Source organism: Rhinoderma darwinii, chromosome 3 (assembly GCF_050947455.1).
Source record: "Rhinoderma darwinii isolate aRhiDar2 chromosome 3, aRhiDar2.hap1, whole genome shotgun sequence".
NCBI lineage: Eukaryota > Metazoa > Chordata > Amphibia > Anura > Rhinodermatidae > Rhinoderma > Rhinoderma darwinii.
Window position 1 is genome coordinate 18,424,615 of NC_134689.1, and position 12,307 is coordinate 18,436,921.

Here is a 12,307-nt window from a genome sequence, read left to right on the forward strand (position 1 = left end):
ATATACTTTTCCTGTTATGATGAAGAGTGGACCTTCAGTATAATTTCTGCTGGTAGGTCTTCAGTATCATTTCCTCTTGTGGGCTTCCAGTATGTGGACCTTCAGTATCATTTCCCCTGGTGGACCTTCAGTATCATTTCCCCTGGTGGACCTTCAGTATCATTTTCTCTTGTAGGCCTCCAGTATCATTTCTTCTGGTGGACCTTCAGTGTCATTTCACCTGGTGGACCTTAAGTATCATTTACCCTCGTGGACCTTCAGTATGATTTTCCCTTGTGGTCCTTCAGTATCATTTCTTCTAGTGGGCCTTCAGTATCATTTCTTCTGGTGGGCCTTCAGTATCATTTCATCTGGTGGACCTTCAGTATCATTTCATCTGGTGGACCTTCAGTATCATTTCTTCTGGTGGGCCTTCAGTATCATTTCTTCTGGTGGGCCTTCAGTATCAATTCTTCTGGTCGGCCTTCAGTATCAATTCTTCTGGTCGGCCTACAGTATCATTTATTGTGAAGGACCCAAGGTACCTCAGCCCAACTCTTTGAGATCCTCAACAAATTGTGTAAAACAACTGCCTATTTTATCTGTTGTCTTTATTCCTTCCTATGTTATTGACAGCCCAAGTAAACTTTTATTCATTTATATTTTCCAACCCACTGAAGCAATGAAACTGATGAAGCTTTCTACGTCTCCCAAATACTTAAGCTCCTTCACAGCAGCCTAGGACTCTCTGGTGTACTGCTCATTGTCAGCTATAGTAAAACTGATTACATTTCATTCCAGAGTACTGGTACTTGTTACCACTGTGGTCGGTGTAATTAAAAACAATCAGCAGCTCTGAGGTCTGAGATCTGCGGTATGAAACTGATCTACAAAAGATTTGTTTTTTTTTAGAGTAGATGAAGGCTTTTCCTCAGTAGACCGGAATGAAATGAAGGAAAGAATAAAAGGCCCCATCAGACTAAACGCTGGGAGAACTGCCAAGAATAAAGTTGGAAATTGCATTTAAAATCACAGCTGTGAAGTGAACTTTGGGAAACCCTGGGCGAGAGGAAAAGTTACGTCCTTGGAGGCCTGTAATGATACGATTGCAGAGATGACGGGATTGGAGCAGTGCAAGATCATGATCAGTGAATTCAATTCTTTGTTGGAGATACATCTGTGTTCTATTCAATGCCATTCAATCCTTGCCCATATACAGTGGGGTGAGTTCTGCATTAGGTCACTACCTACTTACGTTTTAAAAAATGGGATAAGACAGAACTATCATAATATCTATAACGAAGCTGACATCTTGGAAGCCCTAGAGCCAAGTCACCCAGAGGTGACATCATACAGATGTAGCCATCTTTATCTTGACATTGAAAAAGTGACTGAATAGGTCAAGATAAAGGATCTTGCCACTGTGTATTTAATGTGTTAAAAGTCAAGGTAAAGACGGCTACATCTGTAGGTTAAGGGGGTCAGCAAGGTGGGTGACATTCCAGTGCAGGAACCAAGTTTGGAGACAGCTAACAGCAGTGGCCCAAATATGTTCAAGTTACTGATGGGGCCAGGATAGATTAGATAGATAGATAGATAGATAGATAGATATGAGATAGATAGATAGATAGATAGATAGATAGATAGATAGATAGATAGATATGAGATAGATAGATAGATAGATAGATAGATAGATAGATAGATAGATAGATAGGCTTGACATAGGTAGGTTTTTTTGATGCACCTGTTTGAATAAATCTACAGCAACTTTTTTACACTGTTGAAGAGTCTCCGTGGTGCTGTGTCCTCAACTCTAAACCTAACGCAACACCATGGACAGTCCTAATGCCTCGCATGATTCCTCAGCAGGTCTTCCAATTTTCACTATTACTGTAGATCCAGTCAAGTGTTCTTAAACAATTAATTATCAGCACATAGAACGCTGTATTACCGTGCACGGCCACTTGTCTTCATTTACAGAGTCACGTTACCTTGTGCAGCGCCAGGTCAGCACATAAAGCAATTATCAGAAAGATTTATGAAGCGCACCCGCAGCAGAGAACTTCCCACTTCATTAGTTGGTCATGAAGGTGGCACCTAAGTCATTTTTAATCAGTGGCAAGGGACTTGGTTGTGTGATCAGGTGGAACCATATGCGTTACGAGCTCAGCCATTTCTTTCAAACGCACTAGAAATATTTTACTTGGCGAGTCCTCCTGGTACAAAATCCCGCTAAATTATCAGGTGGTCAAACTGGAGTCAAGCACAAATGTCCATTGAAAGTATGAGAAGATAATTGATGAACACTTTTAGAAGACCGTTTAAAAAGCGAGTCAAGAACAAAAGCAATAAATGATCAAGAATGGGATTTCTAAGTTTCAGGTTAAATTGTTTTTGAAATGATATGTCTGCTATATTCCCCCTCCAGAACTGTGGACTGATGGCCATGTTCCCGTTGGAAATCCTAGGTGAAATCCTAAGCTCTGGTAGTGGGTCGTCCATAAGCAGCAACATTGCTTCTGTAGACTGGCTGGGGAATAAAAAGTTATCCACAGGAACATAGAGGTGCAGAGTAGTCACATACTGACTGCATCAACTGTTGCTAGGCAACACCCGTAAGATATTCGAGCTCTGCTTAGCAAATAAAGTACCTGAAGAAATGATTCATTAGAAGGTCTGAAGGACTCATTAGTTATAATGATAAATTAAAGGGGTTTTCTGGGACTATAATATTGATAGTCTATCCCTATCCCCTTCATTGTGTGCCAGCACTGCGCCGTATATTTGGTAGTGGCTGTGACTGGTACTGCAGCTCACTGTAGCTCAGTTCCATTCAAGTGAACGGGACCGAATTGCAATACCAGGCACAGCCACTACCAAATGTACCATGCTGTGCGGTAAACAATGAAGGGGATGCGTTCCGGTAGTCGGACTCCTGCCCCTCTGATATTGATGGCCTATCTTAAGGATTGAACATCAATATAATAGTCCCAAATAAAACCTTGAAGTTTTGTTGTAGGAATGTATACGCTGTAAAATTCAGTCCGCTACTGGTGGTCGCTATCCAGTTTAAGCAATCCTCTGTGAGCTAAATACAGAAACACAAATCTCTCCTCTTTTGATTGCCTAGTCTTAAAGTAATTGTCGCGAATTCTCAGCTGTGAGAAGTTATTGATGTGTACGGTTTTCTGTGGATATAAACAGGAATGTTCCCATTCAAAGAAAGCAAGTAGAGATCTTAAAATGAATAAAGAATTGGTACACAAAGTATATTAGAAAGTTGCAGAAAGACACCTTCGATGGCCTTATATAGTCTTCTTCTATATTTATAGCTATATTTATAGCGGTTTTCCACTACTGAACAACTGATGTCCTATCCACCGGATAGGTCATCAGTATATCATCGGTGTGGTTCCGACACCCGGACCCCCCACCGTTAAGCCGTTACGGCTATCTCCGGGCACCGGACGTTATGGCCCATTATGCAATGTACGGAGCTGGAAACAGTTGGCTCTGCACATAGCATAGTGGCCGTGCTGCCCAACTGCAGCTCTTATTCTATTCACAAGCCAACTGCTTCTGGTACGTCCGGTAACCGGAGGCAGCCGGAGCGGTTTAACGGTGCGAGGTCCTGGTGTTGGTTGGTTAGATAGGTCATCAGTTGTCCAGTAGTGGACAACCCCTTTATCTGCTATATCATCCATGATGATTGTCCTTAAAAAACCTAAGTAAAGTGGACATAAATACCTTGCTAGCTTTAAGAATCTCAAACATCAGTGGAAGACCCTGTGTAATCAGCTCTTCCGTATATTCCTCCTCTTGAATTGACTTGAACTCTTTCAGTAAACATTGAATCAGGGGACGTCTATGTTGGTGAAATGAGATGCGCAGGGACTCCAGCCATGTGTGAAGGGTCCACGGGACGCCTACGAGGAAACATCATAAAATATAAGCATGTTATACAATAGGTGGACATCTGATGCATTTACTTACCCCCACCACAACCCACTACTTAATATTTGACAAGACACAACATAGATGACGTAGAAAAAAACTCATATGACCCATACCTCTTAACATTTGCACCCCGATTCATGCAACACTTTTAAGCCCACCCCTCGATCAGCAGGAGAACGCCCACAAAAGATTGCCCACTGAGTGGGACTCCCCTCTGCCTGGGACTCCTGCAGAATTTCATTGGTTTAGGACCCGATCAAGGTTTTTGGAGACCCATAGGCAAAAAATTGACTAAGGGCCACCCCCTTGGGAACTGCGTCATATAATGTGTGGCTGAACATTAAATGATTGTTAACAAGACCCTATGACAATCTAATGTGTATGGGGCCAGGGTCGGACTGGCTCATCAGGGTATTCACGATGGGCCCTGGCTTGGATATAATAATAGGCCCCAATGATTCAGCAAAAGACAACCCCATTTGGAGATGACTTGAGCCAATCACTTGCCACTAGGGTCTATTACTTATGAGATGATTTAGTAATTACCCATTAGATCTTACTGGTGATACGTCCTGTGTGTACAATGATAACAACAAAGATTACTATGCAACTAAAAGTGGATGTGTACATGTTCTGTATAGATGGAGGGTGGGTCCCCATGATCATCTCCACTGTTGGGCCCAAGAAACCCCAATCTGGCATTGTATGGGGCATCCCCCACTGTCTCCAAGCATCTGCTGTTAACATATACAAGTCCTTGTTCAACAGGGAGATAAGCAGAGCCAGAGGTGTCAGAGGTATCCTGGCCATCTGCCCCTTTTGCCCACCCATTAGCAGCAGGAAAGTTTTCCTATACAGCAAAATGAAAAGAGGTGATGCCTTGCATTATTTAGAGGAGCTATACCCTATCATTTAAAGGTTTAGGTAACACACTGGCTATCAAGTGCTGTCCTTCGCAGGATACCAAGAGCAGCGTGAAGTGGCCTACTTGACCCCCACCAAAGTTGTGTGTCTGAAATTGTATTTTTAGCTAAAGAAACCCTTTAACTAAACCAAAGCATTAAACCATTCACAGTATTCTGCTCTTTATTATGTCTTGTGATACCGATGTCAAAGAAAATGTCTTATCCTCCTCCATGAAGTTCTCTTTCGGCACATCGGGGAGTCGAAGTAAACACCTGTGACACCAGCTCTGGTTTTCTTTTAATTCTGAAACCTTCAATTACGAGGGTTTGTAGATTATACTAAAAAAGCAATTTACATCTAGCGAGGAGATTTGAAACGATAAATGTAATTAAATTATAAGGAATCGCCTCATTAACCATTATTAAGGCCTGGATGACAGTGCTGCCTCCCTTTTTTCACTGGCATAAAAATATATAACGCATGTGTTGGAGAAAAACAGGCTTTACTTAAAGGGGAGCCCCCTGTAGAAAAATTATTTCTCCTCTGGTGTAGTTTCTTGAAAGTATATGATCAGGCGACCCTTACTTTTATGGAAATAAGCTCTCCATGGACTGAGATGCTGATGATCTTGTGCTGGGCTTCTGCTTATAAACAGCAGCCAATCAGAACAAGCAGAGCTGCAGTATAAATATGAGATTCAAAATAATCATTATAATCAATGGCGGATTATCATATGGGCGGTTCGGGCGGCCGCCCGGGGCCCGAGGCTCCCAGGGGGCCCGAACCGCACACAATCTTAAAAAACTATGCAGCGCTATAGCGCTGCTAACTGCCGCACTGTCCCGCTTCCAACTGAATCTGCGTTCGCAGGACGCAGATTCAATTGGGTTGAATGCTGGAGCCTCGCTCCAGCATTCACTCTGCCGTGAGCGGCTCGGCGCAGGCAGGCGCGATGTAGTGACGTCATCGCGCCTGTCAGCACAGAGTCACTCATGGGACAGTGCAGAAGAGGAGAAGCATCCCCCACCATCGTGGGAACCGGGATAGGTAAGTAATTATGTTTGGTTTTTTATTAGGTACGTAGATATGGAGACATTATACTGTGTAGCAGCTATGGGGGCATTATACTGTGTCACAGCTATGGAGGCATTATACTGTGTCACAGCTATGGAGGCATTATACTGTGTCGCAGCTATGGGGGCATTATACTGTGTCGCAGCTATGGAGGCATTATACTGTGTAGGACAGCTATGGAGGCATTATACTGTGTAGCAGCTATGGGGCATTATACTGTGTAGGACAGCTATGGAGGCATTATACTGTGTAGCAGCTATGGGGACATTATACTGTGTCGCAGCTATGGGGGCATTATACTGTGTTGCAGCTATGGGGGCATTATACTGTGTAGCAGCTATGGAGGCATTATACTGTGTAGCAGCTATGGAGGCATTATACTGTGTAGCAGCTATGGGGGGATTATACTGTGTCGCAGCTATGGGGGCATTATACTGTGTAGCAGCTATGGGGACATTATACTGTGTAGCAGCTATGGGGGCATTATACTGTGTCGCAGCTATTGAGACATTATACAGTGTCACAGCTATGGAGGCATTATACTGTGTCACAGCTATGGGGGCATTATACTGTGTAGCAGCTATGGAGCATTATACTGTGTATAGGACAGCTATGGAGGCATTATACTGTGTAGCAGCTATGGGGCATTATACTGTGTAGCAGCTATGGGGCATTATACTGTGTAGCAGCTATGGGGGCATTATACTGTGTCACAGCTATGGGGGCATTATACTGTGTAGCAGCTATGGAGGCATTATACTGTGTATAGGACAGCTATGGGGGCATTATACTGTGTCACAGCTATGGAGGCATTATACTGTGTCGCAGCTATGGAGACATTATACTGTGTATAGGACAGCTATGGGGCATTATACTGTGTCACAGCTATGGAGGCATTATACTGTGTATAGGACAGCTATGGAGACATTATACTGTGTATAGGACAGCTATGGAGACATTATACTGTGTATAGGACAGCTATGGGGGCATTATACTGTCACAGCTATGGAGGCATTATACTGTGTAGCAGCTATGGAGGCATTATACTGTGTATAGGACAGCTATGGAGACATTATACTGTGTATAGGACAGCTATGGAGACATTATACTGTGTATAGGACAGCTATGGGGGCATTATACTGTCACAGCTATGGGGGCATTATACTGTGTAGCAGCTATGGAGGCATTATACTGTGTATAGGACAGCTATGGAGGCATTATACTGTGTCACATCTATGGAGGCATTATACTCTGTAGCAGCTATGGGGGCATTATACTGTGTCGCAGCTATGGAGGCATTATACTGTGTCACAGCTATGGAGGCATTATACTGTGTATAGGACAGCTATGGAGACATTATACTGTGTATAGGACAGCTATGGGGGCATTATACTGTCAGGGTATGTTCACACGTAGTCAACCAAAACGTCTGAAAATCCAGAGCTGTTTTCAAGGGAAAACAGACCCTGCTTTTCAGACGTTTTTTTACCAACTCGCATTTTTCGCGGCGTTTTCGCGCCGTTTTAGCGGCGTTTTTTACGTCCGTTTTTGGAGCTGTTTTCATTGGAGTCTATGAGAAAACAGCTCCAAAAACGTCCAAAGAAGTGTCCTGCACTTCTTTTGACGAGGCTGTATTTTTACGCGTCGTCGTTTGACAGCTGTCAAACGACGACACGTAAATGACAGGTCGTCTGCACAGTACGTCGGCAAACCCATTCAAATGAATGGGCAGATGTTTGCCGACGTATTGGAGCCGTATTTTCAGACGTAAAACGAGGCATAATACTCCTCGTATACGTCTGAAATTTGGCCGTGTGAACATACCCTCACAGCTATGGGGGCATTATACTGTGTCACAGCTATGGAGGCATTATACTATGTAGCAGCTATGGAGGCATTATACTGTGTATAGGACAGCTATGGAGGCATTATACTGTGTCACATCTATGGAGGCATTATACTCTGTAGCAGCTATGGGGGCATTATACTGTGTCACAGCTATGGAGGCATTATACTGTGTAGCAGCTATGGGGGCATTATACTGTGTCACAGCTATGGAGGCATTATACTGTGTAGCAGCTATGGAGGCATTATACTGTGTAGCAGCTATGGGGGCATTATACTGTGTCACAGCTATGGGGGCATTATACTGTGTAGCAGCTATGGAGGCATTATACTGTGTAGCAGCTATGGGGGCATTATACTGTGTCACAGCTATGGGGGCATTATACTGTGTAGCAGCTATGGAGGCATTATACTGTGCCGCAGCTATGGAGGCATTATACTGTGTAGCAGATATGGGGCCATTATACTGTGTCGCAGCTATGGGGGCATTATACTGTGTTGCAGCTATGGAGGCATTATACTGTGTCGCAGCTATGGGGGTATTATACTGTGTAGCAGCTATGGAGGCATTATACTGTGCCGCAGCTATGGAGGCATTATACTGTGTAGCAGCTATGGAGGCATTATACTGTGTCACAGCTATGGAGGCATTATACTGTGTCACAGCTATGGAGGCATTATTCTGTGTAGCAGCTATGGAGGCATTTTACTGTGTATAGGACAGCTATGGAGGCATTATACTGTGTCACATCTATGGAGGCATTATACTCTAGCAGCTATGGGGGCATTATACTGTGTCACAGCTATGAGGCATTATACTGTGTCGCAGCTATGGAGACATTATACTGTGTAGCAGCTATGGAGGCATTATACTGTGTAGCAGCTATGGAGGCATTATACTGTGTCACAGCTATGGAGGCATTATACTGTGTCGCAGCTATGGAGGCATTATACTGTGTCGCAGCTATGGGGGTATTATACTGTGTCGCAGCTATGGGGGCATTATAATATGTATAGGACAGCTATGGGGGCATTATACTGTGTCGCAGCTATGGGGGCATTATACTGTGTTGCAGCTATGGAGGCAATATACTGTGTCGCAGCTATGGGGGCATTATACTGTGTCGCAGCTATGGAGGCATTATACTGTGTAGCAGCTATGGAGGCATTTTACTGTGTCACAGCTATGGGGCATTATACTGTGTCGCAGCTATAGGGGTATTATACTGTGTCGCAGCTATGGGGTATTATACTGTGTCGCAGCTATGGGGGTATTATACTGTGTCGCAGCTATGGGGTATTATACTGTGTCGCAGCTATGGGGGCATTATACTGTGTAGGGTCAGCTAAGGGGAAAATTATACTGTGTAGAGGCAGCTATGGAGGGCATTATACTGTATGGGGCAGCTATGGGTGGCAATATACTGTGGGGGCAGCTATGGGGGCATTATACTGAGCAATTACAAGAGCTGCAGGACCAAGGGGGGAGACGCTGTGTAGCACTATATACAAGGGGGGATTGTTGTATAGCACTATATAGAAGGGAGCGCTGTGTATCACTATATCTAAGGGGGATTACTGTGTAGCACTATATATAAGAGGGGGAGGGCTATGTGACTCTATTTACAGAGGGGGAGGACTGTGTAGCGCTATCTACAGGGGGCTGTGTGTGGTGCTATCTACAGTGTTTGACACAATTATATTCAGGGGCACAGTCTATGGTGCTATAATATTTACGGGCCCAGCGTTTGGTACTATTTTATTCAGGGGCGCAGTGTTTGGTGCTATTATATTTAGGGGCACAGTGTGTGGCACCATGATAATATTATCTTTGTTTATAGGTGTGGAAATGTTGGAAAAGTGAGGAGCCAAAGACATCTGAGTGGCAAATTCTGCAGAAATGGGTCATGGCCGGGAAAAGTCGTCATGAAGTCTGGACTGTATGCAGAAGAAAAGAGGAAAAAAACGACGTCGTCACCTGTGAGTCACTAGATTTATAGACAATCTGTCATCTCTACTGACATGTTTATTATAGGAAATCCTTGTATTTCACAAAGTCTTTGTGCAGTCCAGGACTGATAGACAAATAAGTGTTACTATTCCCCTTGTCAGGAGAATGTGTCCCTACACGGTGCGATACTGTCAGCGATGGTTGGAGACTGTCAGTATGTGGGGACACAGCCTTTTGACAAGGGGAGTAGTAACACCCATTTGTTAATGCCTGGACAAAAAGGAAGTGTTAACAATAGTTACAGGGCGGCGGTAGAGAAGGGGGGTCCGGGTTTGGGTAACAGCCCTGGGCCTATGGTCTACTTAATCCGCCACTGATTATAATACCAAAGGAGTAGGACCAAGCTTGTCGCACGATTTGCTTTCGTTCATTTTACAAGATTATGAACTTTTTTCCCTTCCCTCAATCCCGTTAGCAGGTCATTAGGTGCAGACTGATGATTAGGGCAGGTCCTGAGAACCCATGGCCAGAGAGGGCCGATGGCTTCATATTCAGTTCTAACTCAGTGATACAGTTAGGCTGGGTTCACACGACCATGTTACGTCCGTAATGTACGGAACGTATTTCGGCCAGAAGACCCGGACCGAACACAGTGCAGGGAGCCGGGCTCCTAGCATCATAGTGATGTACGATACTAGCAGTCCCTGCCTCGCTGCAGGACAACTGTCCCGTACTGTAATCATTACAGTACGGGACAGTTGTCCTGCAGCGAGGCAGGGACTCCTAGCGTCGTACATCACTATGATGCTAGGAGCCCTGCTCCCTGCACTGTGTTCGGTCCGTGTCTTCCGGCCGAAATACGTTCCGTACATTACGGACGTAACATGGTCGTGTGAACCCAGCCTAAGTGTCAATGCGTATGACTTGCGGATTTGCCACGCGGATTTTCATGCGGCTAATCTCATCTACACGGTGCAGAGTTTTTCTGCACGTAAATTGACCTGCGGTGCATATTTTAAAATCCGCAGCATGTCAATTTATCCTGCGTTTCCGCTTGCGAATTGTATCTGACCAGTTTTAAAGAAAACCCACCAAAATACGCAGCCTGAAACCGCACCTATTTCCGCATCAATATGTACATACCGCACCTAAAAACGCATGAAAAAACACACCATTTGGAGCAGTTTTAGCTGCAAAATTACATGCATACACCTGCGATTTTGGTGCGGATTTTCCGCATCCAATTACGCAACATCTGCATGTAGCCTAAGTGTTTCTCAAATGTAATTTATTTACCCAAACCAAGTTAGCCATGACTATAGTGGTTGGGGGTCCAAATCACCCTGTCCGTCCGAACAGGATGCAATAATTAGACGGAGATGATGATGAGCACACGAGAAAGCACCTCTAGGGGTAAATAAGTATAATATGTGTGTGTTCTCCATCCTGAAGGATGTTGGGAATGACGTTCAGAATAAAACCTCATTTTGTAGATGGATCTGGAACCAGTTGAGATGGAGAACTGGACACCAGTGTAACCCTTTAAAATGCTATACACGATTCATCCGCAGTAAACATGGGGTGCCTTATTAAATGGTTTATAATGGCTCTCCCTATTCTCCACTACCTGGGGTCTGATTGTCCCACCAGAGGATCCATCAGTGGGTCCAGGCTCTGACGCAATAATGGATCCTAACTATAACAGTGTCCCAAAGGTCCAGCAGAAGACAACCCCATTTGGAGCCAATCACTTCCTAATAGGAAGGGTGGAAGTTGGGGCCCCACAGTCATTTCCTCTAGTGGGCCCAAGTCCGGCTGCTGCCACTACCTCTACATTTTGATTCTCCTGTCCAGATGAGTAACTTGAGGGGACTTTTTGGCCCCCTCAAACTCCACAGCCCGGGGGCGGCTCCTACCTCTGCACCCCCTATAGTTACGCCCCTGCTCCTGACCTATTATAACAAATCTTACTTTGCATGTTGGTGCAATATAGAAGAAAACAGATAAATAAATGTTGAGCAATTTGTACTATGGTTCACCGTAGTAGTAAATGAGGCAAACTTTCTGCTTTCGACATTCGGCTCTTTGTTCTTTTTTCTATATAAAGATGATTAATAAATGGACCCTAAAAGGCAAAAGTAGAAGCTAGCGCCAGCAGCATACTTCCTCCTGAGCACTGCTGGTCTTTAAGGCCCCCAGGTGGCATATGAAACATATGGCTCATTAGTTGCTGGAAGGGGCGCAGTGTATGTGCAGGGAGGCACGTCATTGCAATGTAGGAACTTTTATGATGTTTTTGGAATCAGGGAATGAAATGGTTATTTTGTTTCAGGGTATTACTGAATTGGATCCATTCTGCTGTCACATTGAATTTATGTAACATAAGCCCATGTTTCCTAGTGAAGGTGGAAGTCTGGGACTCACGTTCTTGTAGTGTAACCGCTGAACACACTATGGATTTGTTGTCTGACCTGCAGAAATAGTTGAGTTAAATACAGATGATACATGTTTACAGTGATGCCCCAAGTGGGTGATAATGAACTCCGCAGTGACTACTAATAGCCCTATAATATACATCAAGGGACCTTATAGCTG

General features: G+C 44.3%; 1 protein-coding gene across 3 annotated transcripts in view; it reads right to left on the reverse strand.

Moving 5' to 3' along the window:
• ABTB3 (ankyrin repeat and BTB domain containing 3) overlaps positions 1-12,307 on the reverse strand; it is a 192,223-nt gene that overhangs the window by 19,056 nt on the left and 160,860 nt on the right. For all 3 annotated transcript variants that reach the window (XM_075856061.1, XM_075856060.1, XM_075856059.1), the window contains one exon: positions 3,727-3,905. In XM_075856061.1, coding sequence (XP_075712176.1) covers positions 3,727-3,905 — 179 coding nt within the window. The remainder of the gene's footprint in view (positions 1-3,726; positions 3,906-12,307) is intronic.